Source organism: Ochlerotatus camptorhynchus, unplaced genomic scaffold (assembly GCF_037179485.1).
Source record: "Ochlerotatus camptorhynchus isolate MF236.1 unplaced genomic scaffold, CSIRO-AGI_Acam_v1.1 ptg000165l, whole genome shotgun sequence".
NCBI classification, from domain to species: Eukaryota; Metazoa; Arthropoda; class Insecta; order Diptera; family Culicidae; genus Ochlerotatus; species Ochlerotatus camptorhynchus.
The window spans coordinates 1,374,919-1,395,291 of NW_027040655.1; the positions used below are offsets into that span (position 1 = coordinate 1,374,919).

General features: G+C 40.3%; 2 protein-coding genes across 3 annotated transcripts in view; one reads left to right on the forward strand and one right to left on the reverse strand.

Annotated features, from left to right (window-relative positions):
• LOC135701513 (THAP domain-containing protein 1-like) overlaps positions 1-20,373 on the forward strand; it is a 278,412-nt gene that overhangs the window by 255,817 nt on the left and 2,222 nt on the right. The gene's annotated exons all lie outside the window — the stretch shown is intronic.
• Positions 14,239-20,373, reverse strand: part of lt (vacuolar protein sorting-associated protein light) — a 149,861-nt gene continuing 143,726 nt past the window's right edge. For both annotated transcript variants that reach the window (XM_065222307.1, XM_065222309.1), the window contains exons 8-10: positions 15,442-15,912; positions 14,582-15,378; positions 14,239-14,520 (exon numbers count right to left, since the gene is read on the reverse strand). In XM_065222307.1, coding sequence (XP_065078379.1) covers positions 14,405-14,520; positions 14,582-15,378; positions 15,442-15,912 — 1,384 coding nt within the window. In that variant the 3' untranslated portion in view covers positions 14,239-14,404. The remainder of the gene's footprint in view (positions 14,521-14,581; positions 15,379-15,441; positions 15,913-20,373) is intronic.

Genomic DNA, 20,373 nt, shown 5'->3' on the forward strand with positions numbered 1-20,373 from the left:
TTTGGAGAGCAATGTGCTCTTGATCTCGAACTAAGCGACATACTGATGAAAAAAGACAAACATGGGGTACAGTAGACTGATGCAAAATTTGAAATTTTTGCTCCACAGTGCTTAAACGGTTGCTTAGCCTCCCAAAATTTGAACTACTTTAGTAAGAAACTGACATGGCACAAACCATTTCAAGTTTATATGGGAATTACTATGGGAAATCTTATGTTTTTGTTCATATCTATCTAACAATTCACCACATCACTATGCTTTTGAAAATGATATTAGTGATTGTAGCAAAAATCTGAGCTACAACTTTGTTGAAAACCACTTTTCAATCAAATGTAAGGAACAAAAGTTATTAATGATTCAAGTCACTGATGTCTTATGATTGTGCTCATTCAACTGTTCAGCAGGCAACATTGGTGTTTCTGATGCGAAGTCACATTGCAGAACAGCTGCTTGATCATGCCATAAGATTATCAATCTCTTAAACAATTAATAACAATTTAATTTGACATTTGGCTGAAAAACGATATTCCGCAAAGTTGTAGCTAAGAATAGTTATAGACATTTTCGAAAAAGCAATATGGAAAATGGTTAGAAGACAATGAACGAAAAGTTTGGTTTTCCCATAGTAGTTTCCATATAAACTTCGAATAGTTTGTGCCAAGTCAGTTTCTTACCAAATGAGTTTATATTTTGAGAGGCTAATCAGGACCTGATTTCAAACCGTTTGAGCATTGTGGACCGAAAATTTCAAATTTTGCGTCAGTCTAGGGTACACCGATAGGCAGCTAACAACTTGGGAGAACACAAGATAACACTAACTACTAAATCCTCAGATCTATCTGTTTTAAAAACATATAGATTAAATTCAAATAGTCGAAATCTCGGCTAGCCTAACGGGTATCGCGGGTTGTTTTCCTCGGGCCCTGAGGGATGTGGATAACTCAGATCTGACAACACGGTGTAGGGTACATGACCAAACTACATGCTCGATAAATTGCTGCCTGAGAGCCCAATTCGATAAAAGTGCGAGTTTAACGAACAGTGATTGGACATAAGCCTTGACATAACGCGTATAAAGTCACGGCTTATGTCCAACCCTTTAAACCACGGTTTATTCGACACCTGTGGGAGAATAGAATGTAACCATCTTCCCAAATCACCATCATTCCATTTTTGTTACCAACTGATGAGGACTGGCTGACGAGCACTGGAGAAAAAAATCGTTGAAGGCAATTTGTCGCTCAAAAATATCGCCTTCCATAGCGCCCACCTTAGCCAACGAGTCCGCTTTCTCATTACCCGGAATTGAGCAATGAGATGGGACCCAAGCTAAGGTAATAGTATAGGAGCAGTTGGATAGAGCAGTCAGTTGAGATCGTATTTCTGGCAGGAAATACGAGGAGTGCTTCATCGGCCTCATTGAACGAATAGCCTCCAATGAGCTAAGACTATCCGTAAAAATGAAATAATGGTCAGAAGGTAGTGAGGCAATTCGCTCTACTGCGTAAAGTATGGCTGCGAGTTCCGCAACGTATACGGAGCATGGTTTTTGCAGTTTGTAGGAGGCGATATGAAATTGATTAAATACACCAAATCCAGTGGAAGCATTCATGGTTGACCCATCTGTGAAAAAAAATTAAAGTTACTTACATGGTGGTACTTGATTGCAAATATTGAGGGAACAACCATCGACCGATGATGATCTGGTATTCCATGGATTTCTTGCATCATTCTATTTCTTCTCCTTCTTCTTCTTCTTCTTTTTCGCATTTCAAGTTTATTGCATATCGCATATTAGCTTATTGCGTGCCCTCAACTTTGTGTTCTAGATGCACTTCCACAGTTATTAATTGAGAACTTTTGATGCCTGTACCATTTTTGCATTGATATGATTGTGTGGCAAGTCCAATCATACTTCTATGCCCAGGGGAGTCGAGAAATTTTCTAACCCGAAAAATTCCTAGACCGGAGCAAGAATCGAACCCAGCCACCTCCAGCATGGTCTTTCTTTGTAGCTGCGCCTTTACCGACTGAGCTAAGGGAGGCTCCTTGCATCATGGTCAGATCAAAATTTACAGAGGAATTATAGAAGGCTTGAAAGCAATCACGATTGGAGATTATTGAAGAAGGACCAACATCAAGCGTCATGTACTCATAGTACAAACTCATGAATCTTGTTTAAGTATTTCGGTCGAGCAGCTTCTCAAAGTGTTCTATCACCAAAGGATTCATTACATCACAACGGATGAGAAACCGGAAAGACAGCTCAGCAAAACGATCTGTCAGTGGGAGAATACCCGCGAGTACTTCGAGGCTCATCGTATGAGTCGAGTGCATACAGCCTAGCGCAATACGAAGGCAACGGTATTGGATCCGTTGCAGCTAAAGATGTGTCTTTTTGCTGCGAATTTGAAGCAAAAGCTGCCTTAATCTAAAACCGAAAGGATGGTTGTTCAGTACAACCTGATCATATCTTCCGGGTGGGCTCCCCACCAACTTCCGGTAATTGTACGAAAAAAATTAATCCTTTGCTGGCATTTTGTTTCAGATACGCAATATGTTTTCCCCCTGTGCATTTGGAATCGCACCAGACACCTAAATACTTAAAAGAAATACGTTGAGTGATTGTTTTACCCATTAGCTGAAGCTGTAACTGTGCAGGATGATGCTTCATAGAAAAAAACAACCAACTCAGTTTTCTCCGGAGAGAATTCGATACACAGCTTCATAGCCCAAGTAGACAAATTGTCTGAGGTATCTTGCAATGGTCCTTGCAGGTCCGGTGCAGTTGGCCATATAATGACTTGACAACACCGTCATCTACAAGCTGCCTTAGCGATCAATTTTCATCAAGACAACCATCAATGTCTTTTACATAAAAATTATAAAGAAGGGCTTAAAAATGAGAACTGGGGCAGACCCATGTAACTAATTCGTGAAGTTGTTGAGTTTCCATGAGAAAAGCTCATATATTTTTTTTTTTTTTTTTTTTATTAATTTATTTGTACAGGCTCAATCGAATAAACTTTACAGAGCCGAGTTATCATTTGCATTATACATGATTCATGTCTTAAATCTAGAGTTAAAGGAATTGAACCGATTACTCGCGGTCGTCTCGAGGTTAGTGGAGATTTACAATTTTTTGGATGGGGAAAGGGAGAAGGAGGTTTGAAATATGATTTATTATACAAATATTTAATTAATCCTAAAACATGAACTTATTTCTATTCATCTTGAAGACAAACATAAAAAAAAAACTACACGCACAATACACAAACTAAACACAAGGTTAATCAAACTTACAATCTAAGGTTAGTATTCTTAAAGTAAACATATATGAGTTTCATAAACTCCAGATCACGTCTAGCCAAAATATCCCGAACTGGAACATTAGGTTGTCTACCTCGAGCCCGAAGGGAATCGCATAGCTCAGATCTGACTCCACGATGCTCAGCACAAGACCAAAGGATGTGATCGGCGTCTTGGTAACCTTGTCCACATTCACAGAGATTGCTGTCTCCCAGCCCAACACGAAACAAGTGAGCGTTTAACGAATAGTGATTGGACATGAGGCGAGACATCAGACGAATGAAGTCTCGACCCACATCCAACCCCTTGAACCAAGGACTCTTCGACACCTTAGGGATGATCGAGAATAGCCATCGTCCCAAACTTCCTTCACTCCATTTATTTTGCCAGCTGGCGAGCGACTGTTGACGATAAATGAAGAAAAATTCATTGTAGGCGATTTGTCGATCGTAAATATCGCCTTGCATAGCGCCCACCTTAGCAAGTGAGTCCGCCTTCTCATTGCCCGGAATCGAGCAATGAGATGGGACCCATGCAAAGGTGATGACAAAAGATCTTAAAGATAAAGCACTCAGAAGCTCTCGTATTTTCATGAGAAAATACGAGGAGTGCTTTACCGGCCTCATGGATCGAATAGCCTCGACAGAACTGAGACTATCCGTAAAAATAAAATAATGATCTGGTGCAAGTGAGGCGATCGTTTCTAGCGTATAATGTATTGCCGCCAGCTCAGCAACATATACGGAACAAGGAGCTTGAAGCATTCGAGAGGCGCTATGAAATTCGTTAAAAATACCAAAACCAGCGGACGCCTCTATTAATGATCCATCTGTGAAGAACGATCTTGCGGAATCAACTTGGCCAAACTTTGCAGCGTAAATTGACGGAACAATCATGGAACGATGATGTTCTGGGATCCCACGAATCTCCCGCGTCATGGATAAATCAAAACTAACTGAATTGCCGAAGTCGGAGAAGCATACACGATGAGGATTATGCTGTGAAGGGCTGACATCCTGAGTTATGTACACGTAGTACAATGACATAAAACGAGTTTGAGGGTTTAGCTCAAGAAGCTTCTCAAAGTTTTCGATTACCAGTGGGTTCATAACTTCACAACGGGTGAGGAGCCTGAGGGACAATTCCGAAAACCGATCCGATAGTGGCAACATGCCCGCCAACACTTCGAGACTCATCGTATGAGTCGAGTGCATGCATCCTAACGCGATACGAAGACAACGATACTGGATACGTTCCAGTTTGATGATGTGAGTTTTAGCCGCCGACTGGAAGCAAAAACTACCGTACTCTAAAACCGATAAAATCGTTGTCCGGTACAACGTTAGAAGATCTTGCGGATGAGCTCCCCACCACGTTCCGGTAATTGTTCGGAGAAAATTGATCCTTTGTTGGCATTTTCGTCTCAGATACTCAATGTGGGATCTCCAGGTGCATTTGGAATCGAACCAGACCCCAAGATATTTGAAAGACATGGAATGAGTGATCGGTTTACCCAAAAGTTGAAGCTTTGGTTGTGCTGGGCTATGCTTCCTAGAAAAAACGACCAACTCAGTTTTCTCCGTGGAGAATTCGATACCTAGCTGGATAGCCCAAGTAGACAAATTGTCTAAGGTATCCTGTAAGGGTCCTTGCAGGTTGACCCCTTTGGGCCCTGTCGTAGACACTACGCCATCATCTGCAAGTTGTCTCAACGTGCAGTTGTCACTTAGACAATTGTCAATTTCTCTGACATAGAAATTGTACAAAAGGGGGCTTAAACATGAGCCCTGGGGGAGACCCATGTAACTAAATCGAGAAGCTGTAGAGTTTCCATGAGAAAAGCTCATGTGTTTCTCTGACAGCAAATTGTACAAAAAGTTATTAATTAATGGGGAAAGGCCACAAGCGTGGAGTTTGTCTGAAAGGACTTCAACCGATACTGAATCAAAAGCCCCCTTAATATCCAAGAACACAGAAGCCATTTGCTCTTTTTTAGCAAAAGCCAACTGGATTTCTGTGGAAAGCAACGCGAGACAGTCGTTCGTTCCCTTACCCCTACGGAAACCAAATTGAGTATCTGAGAGTAGGTGGTTCGTCTCAACCCATTTGTCGAGGCGAAAAAGGATCATTTTCTCCAACAATTTTCGAATGCACGATAACATCGCAATGGGACGATACGAGTTGTGATCTGACGCGGGTTTTCCAGGCTTTTTAATGGCTATAACTCTCACCCGCCTCCAATCATCTGGAACAATATTAAACTCCAGGAACTGACAAAACAAGTTCAACATGCGCCTCTTAGCGACGTCTGGGAGGTTCTTCAACAAGTCGAACTTGATCCTATCAGCCCCCGGAGCCGAATTGCGACACGAAAGGAGCGCGAGTGAGAGCTCTAGCATTGAAAAAGGCTGGCTGATCTCGTCTACCGAATTCGTCGTTTCGCGAGGAATCATCTGTGCCGGCACGGAATCAGGACATACTTTTCGCGCGAACTTGAGAATCCACCGATCCGAGTACTCCTCGCTCTCGTTGTTTGAAGACCGGTTACGCATCCTTCGCGCCGTGTTCCAAAGCGTATTCATCGACGTTTCGCGCGATAAACCGTCCACGAATTGCCGCCAGTATCCGCGTTTCTTGGCTTTGATGAGGCTCTTGAGTTCGTGTTCAAGAGTCGAGTACGCTTCGAAATACTCGGGTGTTCCGCGTTTCCGGAAAAGCTTAAACGCGTCGGACTTTTTACGATAAACCTCAGTGCATTGCTGGTCCCACCAAGGGGTAGGAGGTTTCCTACGAAAAGACGTTCCTGGAACCGGCCGAGTTTGAGCTCGAAGCGCGCTGTCCAAGATCAGATTGGAGAGGAAGTTATATTCCTCCAACGGTGGAAGCTCTTCTACCGACGACACGGCTTCATCTATCGCGGTCTTGAACGTTGTCCAATCGATATTACGGGTGAGGTCGTACGCGACGTTAACGGATTCCGACGAATTGAACCCACTGGCAATCGAAATTTTGATCGGCAAGTGATCACTACCGTGGGGATCCTGGATCACATTCCACGTGCAATCCAACGATAATGAATTAGAGCAAAGTGTGAGGTCTAATCTACTTCCATTTGAGGATGGACCAGCCAGACGTGTTACTTCTCCATTGTTAAGAATTGTCATATTGAAGTTATCACAGAGGTCATATATCAAAGTAGAACGGTTGTCATCATACAGTTCCCCCCAGCCTGTACCGTGGGAATTAAAATCTCCCATAATCAACCGTGGAGTAGGAAGAACTGAACAGATATCTGAAAGTTGTTTTTGACTAATCGAAACTCGGGGAGGAATATACACAGAAGCAATACAAAGGCTCTTGCCTTTAACAAAAGCCTGACATGCGACAACTTCAATACCTGGAAATTGTGGAAGATTCACTCTATAGAAGGAATGGCACTTTTTGATCCCCAAAAGTACTCCTCCTCCACGCGAATCCTCACGATCCAGTCGAATAATGTTAAAATCATGAAAAGGAAGATCGATATCTGAAGAGAGCCAAGTTTCACATAGAGCAAATGCATCACAATCATTATTGTGAACCAAAAACTTAAACGATTCTATCTTAGGAATAAGACTTCGACAATTCCACTGTAGAACAGTGATCAAATCCCCGACCTCGTTTGGAAAATTATCCATCGAAGGAGATGATTGCTGCAAGGAGGGGCCACTTCAATGTCAACTGCTTCAAGAGGGTTTTCACAGTAGGAAGCATTGCCAGAACAATGCTTTTCAGAGGATCAGAAATATCGAGGTAATTGAGGATACTGTCCACAATGTTATCAAATGAGAACAACCCAGATGAAGAAGGGGCTTGTGTTCTGAAAATTGGGGCATCGGGGGTTTTGGATGTCCCCGGGAGAGGTGGAAAATCCTGGGTATAATCAGTTCTGCGGAATCCAGGAGGAGTAGAAGTCTCCTTTTTTCCACCACTCCTTGATTTGGGCAAGCTGATTTGGGGTTCTTGATCTGCAACTTTCCGCGAACGGATGCGTTTTCGTTTCCGGGCAGAACCTTCCGGAAAACTGAAAGAAACTCCCTCCTCAGCCAAGTCAGAGCCAGACTCGTCATCTGACAAAAGAGCGAAGGGATTTGTTTCGTTGGTCGATGGCTTGGCTGTCTTAAGCATTTCTGCAAAAGACCGCCTGGAACGTTCTTTAAGAGAGCGCTCTAGTTTTTCCCCGCGTTGTTTGTACACCGGGCATGACGAGAGACCATGAGGAGTTCCCTTACAGTACACGCATTTTGGTGCAGTGACTGTGCAGGCGCCATCCTCGTGCTTCTCCCCGCATTTGGAACAGCGTGCCTTGCTGCCACAGTGGGACGCCGTATGTCCCAACTGCTTACAGTTTTGGCAGTTCATGACCCGGGGAACGAACAAGCGCACAGGTAGTCGAAGTTTTCCCAGCTCGATGTAGTGAGGAAGGGCTGAACCAGAAAAGGTCACACGGAACGAGTCTGTGGGGGTAAAACTCTTTTTACCCTCGCTGACAGATACTGAGCCCAGTTTTTGGACATCCAGTATCTTCACCGGGGGGAGCAAGGGGTTCTTGAAACGGCCAACCGCCTGCTTCTCCAAGATCTCGGGGGTCAGACTCGCTTCGGTGACCACACCTTCGATCTCCACATCACGAGCTGGTATGTAAACCCTGTACTCAATCGTAAAGAGCTGGGAGGCAGCAATCTCGTTAGCCTGCTTCAGGTTAGAAACGACAACACGAAGTTTATTATGCCTAACCTTCGTGATTTCGGTCACGGCTGAGTATCGCTTCGTCAGATCAGTGGAAATTTGCATCAAGTTCAAAGGTTTGTTTTTGGGCTGAAAGTAGACAACCCATGGCCCAGTCGAGTCATCTGGATAGGCTCGCGATCGGGGGCTTTTCTGAGACGAACCATGAATGACAGGACGTTTTCGTCTTTTCTTGCCATCGAGTGGCAAACTGGTGTCATCTTCCGACAAAATGTCCATATCGTCTTCTGACGAGACGTCCATTTTGCCGTACTAGTGGGAGCGGTAAACGCTCTACCACTGAAACGATGCTTAAAACCACACAGACACAATAAACAGAAAAAAACTACAAACACAGAAACACAAAATTAAATTTAACTGATGGGCGAGAGAAAGAAAGAAACAGGAAAAAAAAAACTTATCTGCTATACTACTACCACCGAGTGATTACACAGCAGCAGCGGAGCGACGCGCAGCGTGGGTGACCTTCGATGCGCGTGTGCGGGCGATCTTTGTAGTGGTGTGCTTGTATTAGGCTCGGCACTCAGCTGGACACACGATGATGGATGACCGGTATAAATGCGGAGGCAGATGCTGACACTCGATGACGATGATCTGTGTGCAGGTATGCGTGATCACGCACCGATGAAGCGCAAATTGGTTTGCGAATATGCAATTGCAAGTGAACAATTTTCTTTCCGATGGCGCCGAAAACCACTTTCTTCTCAGAAAAACTCACTTTCAGATAATTGTTTAGCCGGGTACTATGCCAGTAATCACTAAGCGAGAAAAAACTGATAATTTAAACCAACCGAATACCGAGAAAACTTCCGAAATACCGGAGCGCGAAACAAGTCGACTGTACTTCTTGCTAGGTCGCAGTGGGATGAGTTATCGCACGTATAACCGTTATCTGTACAAACGCTACTGCTAAAAGCTCATATATTTCTCACACAACAAGTTGCTCAAATAGTTGTTCATAATTAGTGAAAGCCCACTATCGTGGAGTTTATCCAAAAGGACATCGATACAAACAGAATCAAAAGCACCCTTAATGTCCAAGAAAACTGAACCCATTTGCTGTTTTTGCGCATAGGCCAGTTGAATTTCAGTTGAAAGCAACGCAAGACAGTCGCTCGTTCCTTTACCTCTCCGAAATTCAAATAGCGTATCTGAAAGTAGACCATTCGACTCGACCCATTTGTCTAGACGAAAAAGGATCATTTTCTCCAACAATCTCCGTATACAGGACAGCATCGCGATAGGACGGTACGAGTTACAATCCGACGCGGGTTTACCGGGTCTTCGAATGGCGATAACTCTTACCTGCCTCCAATCATCTGGAACAATGTCGTGCTCCAGAAATTTATTGAATAAGTTCAACAAGCGTCTCTTCGCCGAGCTCTTCGCGAAGTCTGGGAGATTTTTAAGCAAGCTGAACTTGAGTCTATCCATTCCTGGAGCTGAGCGGTTACATGAGAGGAGTGCAAGTGAGAATTCTACCATCGAAAACGGGGAATCTATGTCGTTACTACACGATGGACGATCACGAAAGTTGGACACCGAATCCGGGCATACTTTCCGCGCGAAGCTGTATATTTAACGGCGCCGGTGGTGTAGTGGTAAGCGTGATTACCTCTCACCCCAGTAGGCCTGGGTTCAATCCCAGTAAGCGCCGCCGGGATGTTCTGAGACATAACATCTCTGATCACGCCTTCCTTCGGATGGGAAGTAAAGCCGTTGGTCCCCGGTTCATGAGTTGATGGGTCGATAGGTAGGGTCCAGGTGTGGGAGCTGCCTTCCTGGCACGTCGGTAGCATTGGTGCTCAGCACGGAAAACAAGATCGACGGAAAAAAACAAACCAAAGGAAAAAAAACTGTATATTCAACTGTCTGAGGGTCTGAGTACTCCTTGTCTTCGTTGACCGGTGATGACGCGTTTCACATTCTCCTAATACAAGAGTTTCCTCTGATATCCTGATTTGTGCAAACAATACTTCCCACGCAACTGAGTCAGTTTCTCTACACTAATAAAAATTCAATGAATATTTGTATGTGTCCCACACATGAATTTTTGCAATATGATATACAAATGATATATATGTGTCGGACACATAGTTCTCATGTGTACACATAAAATCCATGTATAACCACACATACTATTCATTTGACTCACATATTTCATGTGTATTTCTGAGTGGGTTCTGTTTATGTGTGGACGCATGAAAATCATGTGGAATTTTACATGGAAATTCACCTATAAAAATGTGTCGAATTTTATGAATGTACTATGATCGATAGGTAGACGGTTTGACAGTTCGATAGGTAGATTTTGGTTTCAGTCTAAGTAACTAGTATAGGTGGTTTATAGCTATAGGATCCTTTAAATTTGTCGCACCTCTTAACGGAATCCCTTTATGAAGAGCTTTGAGTGGGTTGGTTTATTTCCTTTAAATTCCGTTATAATTGCTTATCTTTCGACAGATACGCGTATTTCGTCTACTACTTGCAGACATCATCAGTGCCAACCCAAGTAACATTGCAAGTTTTATAGTGGTTTTAATGCATGCTATAAGTCCAAATCATGGTCTACAGAACCCTCATAAAACCAAAATTGTTACTTGGGAAGTATGGTGTGGTGTGGTGTTAAGTACTTTGCACTGATGTCTGCAAGTAGTAGATGAAATACGCGTATCTGTCAAAAGATAAGCAATTATAACGGAATTTAAAGGACATACATCTACACGGCGAATGAGAACGACTCAAATTTGAGTTTAGTTCACTCATAATCGCCAAAAGTGCAGGAACTCAGCGATGAGTTAATTTGCCTCATGTTTTCCCAGGTTTTTCCAGGGGAAAATTCCCGAATTTGAGAAAAGTAAAGATTGGATTCACTCAGTCTATTGGTACTATTCCTAGACTGAATAAAATTTTCGTCAATTTCCTCATTTTCCGGCAGATTTTTTAGGTTTTCCACAGGAAACCATGGGACAAATTTTACTCATCGCTGCGTTCCTGCACTTTTGGCGATTATGAGTGAACTAAACTCAAATTTGAGTCGTTCTCATTCGCCGTGTAGATACACACTCAAAGCTCAGCTAGGATGCTGCACGCTGAGGTCACGATTGAACACGATGAACCCGCATACATCTGTTTGACATCCAGTGGTGGTTTGTTTACCTTTGCTTGTTAGTCAATTCAAGTGGATTTGAGGTTTTAAATAGAAAAAAATAAAAGATATGATATCCGACTATGTTCGTTTGAAAAATATTCCTTTCCAAAAAATCTGAAAAAAAACATTTAATATTTTTTTATTTTTTTTTAAGTCCATGGAAACAAACCACTGCAAGATGTCAAAAAGTGAGGTTAACCCGACGGTGCAGCAACAATCAATACGAAACTAACGATTTTAAATTGGCTCACTACTTGACTAGCCTATTGCTCCCAAGCAAATCGATTAACGTACCCCATTTTAGTCAAAATTCTAGTACTACACTCTGTTTTGATTCGCTATGAAAGTTTAACAGATAAAATGAGGGGTTAGTGGATTTTCCTTTGTTTCGAGGGGGGAATCGATTAGCTTGGGACCGAAGATAGTACCAGAGCTGAGCCAAAAAGTTGAGCACGTTTCTTCGAGACCTACTAGTCTTAGAGTTACCTCTATGGTGCAGCTCCCTATAACATCCCGACCAACCATTTCGTTAATTTTCTTTAAGAAAAATCGATAGCGATCGTCACCATTTCATGAATAATTGTAAAGATGCTAAAAGTCTAATCGTGAATCGTTTATAAAGATCTTTCTCAAAATATTGCTAACAATCGTTACCAATGTTAAAATATCGATTGTGTTGCCAGATCAAAATATCGATTTCTGTTGTAAAATCAAAATATCGATACACAACTGCTGATTTTATTTGTGATTTTTTATCTGCATAACTTCTAGTTTCGATCCCATGCCATCTGGGGTGTACTGATTTCGTTGTTGGTTGGTTCCACGGCTGCTGTTGATGAGCGTATCAACGACAGGCAAACACACTCTAGTATGTGATCTATTGGAATTTTTGTAAATCTTTTCATACATGAATTCAATATTTATTTCTCATAACCATCAACCAGTCAGCCATGTAGGTGTAATAGAGGTCAAAAAGGTATCAATTTTCCTCATTGGGTTCCAAATGCCGAGAATCCCACCACGCATGCTATTACGGGTTATTAAATATACAGGGTGTTTGGTTCCGGGTTTTACATATTTTCAGGGTAGATGGAGCTCCTAAAGTTATGAAAAAATCCCCATGAAACATAGGGTCGGAAATGACTGCTAAGTGAGTTATTCAACATTTTATGTTTTTTTGTATTGCCAACTTTGGTTAGCTATATTTTATTAATCATAATGTGGTTTTCTGATTTCAACATACCAAATGAAATATTAAAGTCTTAGCTATGAATGCTCTTTGAAAAAGAACTCGATTAAAGTTAATTATCATACATTAAAATTGAAAAGTATGTTGAAAGTACCAAAAAAACTGGTGAAATTTCATACATTTTAGTGTTTTTTTAAGTTTTTTCATTACTGTTAATTTAGTTGTTCTACAAAATATTCTCCATGCAGTTCCCTAGATTTGTGCCTTTGGTAGTAACCTTGTAGGCTTTATGGTTTCTACGTAATTATTGATTTAAAACAGCCATAAAAACTTGTGACGTTTTCTTAAAATGCGCTATGGTCACCCTATTCGTTCGTACGTTCGGCTGTTGCAGTGGACTATGCACATGAAAGTTTGGTAGAATGTTATTGTAAATGTTGAGCTACATTCTTAACTTTCGATTACCGCACATCTCCTGCGCCGAAAGAAAACATAACTGCGGAGATGTTTCGCGGTATCGAATTGCTCAGTCTCAGCTCAGCAGAAAGCACAACGAGATACATCGAATCGGCGAATTCTGAGAGCGGAAGGGAGAGAAGTAGGTAGTGGTAATAAGTCGATGTCCTTTTTATTTCATAGCACTCGCAGCTCAGCTGCGGTGCTGTTTCGAAGCAGAAGTGTGCAGTTCCGCTGCTTCTGTATACCCACTTAGATTTTTTACAGGAGTCAGTATTTTTACTGGATTTTTGGATTACTGACTCGGTTAAAATTCAAATGACTGTTATTCGTAAAGATTGGATAAAATCGACAAATTTTATTTTTCATTATTACACGGGGTTAACAGAAGTTAGTCTGTAAGTTTTCGTAACACATTTTCTCAACATTGAATTTTTCACAGATTTTTTTAAATTTTACCGAAGATTAAAATTTAATTTCCACCTGACGCAATGAAGTACCTGCATCGTTTCGGATACACAAGGTCACCACTCTGCCCGGTGTATGGTAGCTTCGAGGGTAACTTGGAGAAACTTCGGGGCACGTGATTGTCGATTTCCCAACATTTGAGCTTAATAATTACTTTCCTATTTATAACATGCGAAGGTATTTGTCAACGCCGGCGAATGCAAACGCCATCGGATGCTGCCGAAGCTGAATGATTGATTTACGCTGCACCGTCCGCTCAGTGATGTGGGTCCGTACATGCATATATGGTAGTGTGCGTGTTTTTTTCCAGCGCTGCAGTTCAACCACCGACAAACCGACATGACACTTAATTCTGACTTATGCCCGAAAATCGTAAACGGCCGATTTAAATGTGCAGTGATCCGATCTGTCAAAACCATAGGATTTTTTGATCTAGATAAAAATAATTTGTACAGAATAGATCAGACACGAACCAATTCATAACTTTTGCATGCGGGTTCATGGCTTAGCTAAATATTTCCCGCTAACACGGAGCCAGATGTCAGTAGTGTGCTCTGGTCAGAAATTGTATTATTTTAGCTATGGTCATTCATGTCGGTTTGTCGGTGGTTCAACGTTGACTCGTCACAAACCGTTTGGCGCTGTTCTCTGTTTCTATAAATTCCAATATAAGTCCAAAGAATGAAGGGGCTCTGAAGTAACCCAAATATTGTCAGAGTGAAGCGAAAATGGAGTTACGATCAACGAACTAGCAATGCCGGCTAGCTGAGTTAAGGTGGTTCAGCAGGGACCCAGGCGAAATTAGTCCCACACAGTGCCAGCAGGGGACTATAAACACACACACATTGGATTTCGGAAAAGTAAACTACCGAAATGAATGTTAGCAATCATCTGTTTTGAGTATTACGTATAAAAATAAATAAGCATACTTTTAAAATAATAAAACAGCGAAAAGATAAACTATGTTCCCTTACTTGATTTTACAATTAACACACGATCCTATTGTTTATACAAACCATACATTTGACCACACTTGCACATCTTCACGGCTTTCGAGATTTACACACAGTACAAAAGTCTACGTTGTATTTATCTGGTAAACAGTTCTCGTGGAAAAAATGCCGACAGTTGAACACCACGATGTCAGTTCTCGAGTGATCTGTGTAATATTTAAAAAAATATATTTAGTGGAAGAAATTAACATTAAAAAACAAGCCCACCTTTAACGATAATATCCCTCCTACATAGACCACACGTATTCTCCCCTGTAACTGCTAGTGCCCTCTGCTGGACTTTGGACAGTCTCTCGTGCATGTTGAAATAGTCAGATACAAGAATCTGATTGCATCCATCCTGTATCGAAACCTGAAGACTGAACCCGCACAGCATTTTTATGATGGAATTTTTCAGCCCTGGAATTTCCTGGCCCTTCTTGATTTTATTCACCAACAATTCCGGATTTATGAATCCGGCGATACCATCCAACAGTTTCGTCATGATGTATGGCTTCTCAACGGATTCGTTTATCAAATCGTTCCAAAGGTCCATGTCATCGTGCTCTTTGCAAAAGTCTATTGCCATTTGAATATCCTCCAATTTGTGAATGATAATGGATAGCGCATCTCTGGTGTTTCCCATCCGGCCCAGCAGATATACCATCTCCGGATAAAACAACTGCTGTTTGCAAATGTCAAAAGCTTCTTGTATGGGATAGTTGTTCGATCGTTTTAGGAACGTGAGCAATTTGCTGGGTTCATACTTGGCGTAGAGTTTGACTAGCTTCCAATGAAATTTCCCCGAATTATCTATCTTATCGTACGCATCCAGATACCGATACAAATAATCTTCGCGATTTTCTAGTTCCTTAACAACGTCCTCCGCCGGAATTTTATCCTTCTCCAGCAGCATGGCAATTGCTTTTTCACTATCTAATTCGATTAATTGCACTATTGTATCCTTGATTACCGAGTAAAGGTTGTGGTTTTTAATTAGCTCGAAAACGTCTCTGTGTTGTAACCTTTTCGAAACAATTATTGGAATTTTAGAAAGTGTTGAATGCTTGAACAAACGATTTACTTACTTCAAATACATGGTTAAAGCTTTATCGTACTCCTTATCGTGGGAATACAATATCGCTAGAGCTTCCAGTAAAATATTTGCATCCTCTATGTTGAAATTACCATTTATCGCATTGATAACAGCTTTGGTGTTGTACAAGCCTGGTTGCCACTCCTTGATGAGCTGCAGGAAACCGTCTGGGTCAAAAAGCAGATACTCATACAGTACCATTTCGTACACGTGCGGTTTCAGTTTACACTCGGCCGACTTGGGAATGTAGCTGCTGACGGAACGAAGTTGCTTCACCTTGGCAAATTTGTAAACCTCTTCCCCCCACAGTTGCTTATCAGTTTTGAAGGCACGCAGGCATAGTTTAGCCGCCTCATCAAACTGCTGCAACGAGAGCAGATGATCCAGATATAGCCTAGCTACCGTGACTAGTGAGTACTTGCCACCATGTTTCGCTATCACTTCCATGGCTTGTTCAAACTTTCTGCAAAGGATGTAAAATTTTAGGATGTGTATTATTACTATTGTACGCATTGAATAAAATTTATAACTTTTGTAAACTCATGGTGATTTTTTGCGGTTGTTCCATATACATTCAAATCATGCATAAAACGGAATTCGATTGAGTCGAGATCACGAGGTTAAGGGCAAGGTTGATAGAATCTAGAGATCCGTTGTCGTGGCTGGTTTGCCTTGTAAAATCCAATCTTGTCCATAAATGGCTCATCACTACGACAGCAGTATTTTTGGATATTGAACTTGGTAAATTTTCCCGGAAAATTTGAGTTAGAAAATGAAATTCCAATAAGACATTTTCAATTAAAACTAGAAATCTTCAGAGGGAGAGAACAAATGGGCGGAGAAAACAAATTACAATTTGGGTTTTGTGTTCCAAATATCTTGCAACAAGGTAGCGTTCCACATGACTTTACATTTCGATTCGATGTACGTGCAAAATAATATTAAAGTATAACCGAAGACAACAAATCAATATGATATGATGTCTTTGGTATAACCGTTATGCTGGGTTTAGACTAGGCAAGTCAAATGATCAACTCAATTGAATTCAATTGACTTGAAAAGTTGAGCCTGGTTCAACTTTTTTCAATTCAAGTGAGTTGATCAAGTCACATGGCATGGTTTACACGTTCAATTCACGTTCAAGTCAGTTGAATTCAACTGACTTGATCAATTGACAAATCCAAGTTTCAATCGACCATCGTGACGCTGCAATCGTAGCGGTGATAGTCCGAAATAATGTGTCAAACTGAATACATTTTTGAAATTTCATCCAAAAAACTATTATTTTCTATTTATTCTAGCGAGTTTCTGTGGAAGTCAAAACATGATCCGAGCAAAAAAGTAGTACTCGTAATAATGGTATATAATGCTGAATTTTATCGTGCTTTGTTTCGAAAATATCTTCCAAATAAACAAACATCATCAAAAATCACCCGAACCGACTAAATCTATTGCCACTTGTAATTAATTTTAGTTGGTGTATTAATCAGCAGATTAAATCGTTTTTCGTTTGATGATACACCGAGCAATCGGCCTATTTAATAGTTTCTCGTCGATGGATTTAGTCGGCCGACTTCGTCTTCTGTTTAATCGGCAGATGATTTCAAACCTTAACATGTTTTCTGTAATTTATAAGTCTTATAGTAGCTTTTTATTTAGGGACAATGCATTACAAAATAGTTTTATGCATTTTGTACAAGATTAATCCATTCTAAAAAGAAATTTGCATGAAATTACATTGAAATTAATCAATTTTGAAAACAATCAATGAAATTTTCAAGGGCTGTCACAGACTTATCACCGTCGGTTAGTGCTTATTCCTGCCACCAGGCGCGCATGAGTTTAAGTTGGATTTCTCAATTGACTTGCCCTATCTAAACCCAGCTTTATGGGCGGGGTTGCATCGCGCTTATGAGCGGCGCGGTTCGACCGTCACCAAATGAGAATTTAACATAAGCGCGACAATAGAGCTTTTTGACGTTTAGTCGGCGCACACTACTGTACCATTTAAAGCGAACGAGTGCGAGCAAGAGAGAAACAGATTAGTGGGAAAACAAACCGTCCATTCATCCATGTGTGCAAGATAGAGAAAGATGGTTAAACGTCAAAAAGGTCTATATCTCGCGTCACCTTTCAAATCGACCAATGTAACAAATGTAAACAAACCGAGTTAAGCGATACAAACTGTTGCTCTTCTATCATTGTATGTCATACAAAAACATCCATCCAAATTCACTTTCATTTATTTAAGATAATCATAGGTAAAAAATTGTCCAATGTACAGTTTGAAATGATGGGTACATGATTGTTACTTCGCCCGCATAAGCGCGAACCATAACATAAACCTTACCTAAAATGGTTAAAATTGTTTATAATTCCTGCTAAACTTCAACTGAAATGGTTATGGAAGTTTACATGAACGTTTAATGATAAAGTTTTAACCTTAACTATTATAATTTTTTGGAAGTGGACCTTACAAATCAAGAGCAAATTTTCATTACGTCGAATGTAACAAAGGTAAACAAAGTCGAGCTATCAGTGTCAATCGATTCTCCTGCTATTACACTATATACTGTCCGAATATAGGATCAAATCCCATTTTTAAATTTATTTGCCAGCCAAATTGCTTTTTGACGTAATCACCTTCCGATCAAAATAGTTTTCGATGTTACTTAAGTCACCCAATTTCTATGGAGATGCCGTTTGACTTAAGTAACAGCGCTGAGAAACCCGTGAAAAGTGTACGTTCGTCGTTTCGCTTTCTCACTATTAAAGTGAATAAATCGAACTGTTTGTTGTTAAGATGATTTCGGTGGTCCTAAAATGATGAATAGGCTGCACGTAAGGAGACGTAATTGATAATTCTCCCGAATATCCTGGTAAATACACTTTGACTTAAGTAACAATAGGGGCCACCAAACGACGTATAATAACTTTTGACTCAAAAACCAGTATTTTTTAGCATGAAAGCTAGCGATTTGCATTTGTATGATTAAAACCCTGCTAAATATGTTAAACATTGCTATCACTATGAGATTATATGTGTTTACTTGGAAATAGGAATAACTTTTCGGTCATCAAAACAAAACTTTATTTTTCTCGGATTGGTGCGAATGTTACTTACGACATAATGAAAATTTGCTCTTGAAATAATGGGTTGTTAAGAACCATTACCATTCAAAATTCTTGTTTTCTCCATACATTTTCGGAAAGAAAACTATACTAAAACCTTTTAACTTATGGTTTGAGAACATTAATGGTAATGGTTATGGTAGCCAGTAAGGTCCATGAATGGTTTTGTAACATCGATCAACTTTATGTGGAATATATCGCGAATTGGTTGCCGGTAAATTACTGCTTACCAATTCACGATATATTTCACGTAAAGTTGAGTGATAATACAAAACCATTAATGGACCTTACTGACTATCATAACCATAACAGTTAATATTCTCAAACCATAAGTAAAAACGTTCTAATATAGTTCTCTTTCCGAAAATGTATGGAGAAAACAAGAATTTGGAATGGTAATGGTTCTTAACAACCCATTATTTGTAAGGTCCGCTTCCAAAAAACCATAATACATAAGGTTAAAACTTTATCACACAAACGTTCATGTAAAGTTCCATAACCATTTCAGTTGAAGTTTAGTAGGGATTATAAACAATTTATAACCATTATCGGTAAGGTCATGTGATGGTTCGCGTTTATGCGGGCGGTCATTCGGACTGCCTAACATGATTGGTGCTCATTTTTCAAAGGCGTGGCCAATCTAAAGTTAGGTACTATACTCTGAAATCTGTTACAGGGAATCTAGTATCATGTAGACAAAACTTCCAATGTAACACTCATTGATTATGTCACTGAGAAAAATCGTCCAATGTAACATGTCCGATGTACAACTCTACTTGTCAAAACGTCCTATGTGGTTTTTTCTATGTTGTAGCATGAAATTCAAAGTAAAATTGTGATTTTACCGTTTCTTTTGAATTTTCAACTTAATTATACACTGGCTACATTAAAAATAGTATTGCAAAATGTATTGTTTTTAAACAGTTAAATTAATAATCTGTCGAACTTCAACTTCGATTTTATCAAAATGGTGGATTTGTTACATTGGTCTATTTGAAAAGTGACGCGAGATATGTATTTTCTTCGGATTTTCACTAACACGCTTTCATATACACGGTGTTTCGCAAAAACCCATTAATGGGTATAAAAATACCCATTTCCGCTAAAAGTGCCCCTCCTCATTTAATGGGTAAACTATGGTTTACTCATAAATGGGTAAATGGGTGGTCTGTCAATAAATGGGTGTTTTTTCACCCATTTTCTTATATTGTGTTTACCGTAAAATGGGTGAAAAAATACTCATTTTTACAAATGGAGGATGCAAGCGCTCGTTGATGTAAAAATGTTTTTAAAACATTGAAAATAAATGCAGGTTTTCCGCTCAAATTTTTCACGAAACATTATAATACAAATTATCCATTGTATTGACTTATCCGTAAGCCTCTCCAACGTTTTGGATTCTAATATTTTCCGGAGATCGTTGCTGCGGACAGTAACTGTTTGCATCGTGGTTTGCATTCCCAATGACGGAAATGAGACGATAAAATTTCGAAGTGTTTTTTCACCCATTAATGGGTAAAAAATATACCCATTATTCAACCGTGAACTGATTCTTTAAATGGGTATTTTTTCACCCATTTTATGATTTCAAAATTCCCCCATTTTTTGACAGCTGCATACATGGTTTGAAAATGGGTATTTTTTTACAAATTAATGGGTTTTCACGAAACACCGTGTATCACACCAATACAACCTGACGTGAAAATCTCGTAAATGCACGGTGTTTCGCGAAAACCCATTGGTAACCATTACCGTTCCAAATTCTTGTTTTCTCCATACATTTTCGGAAAGA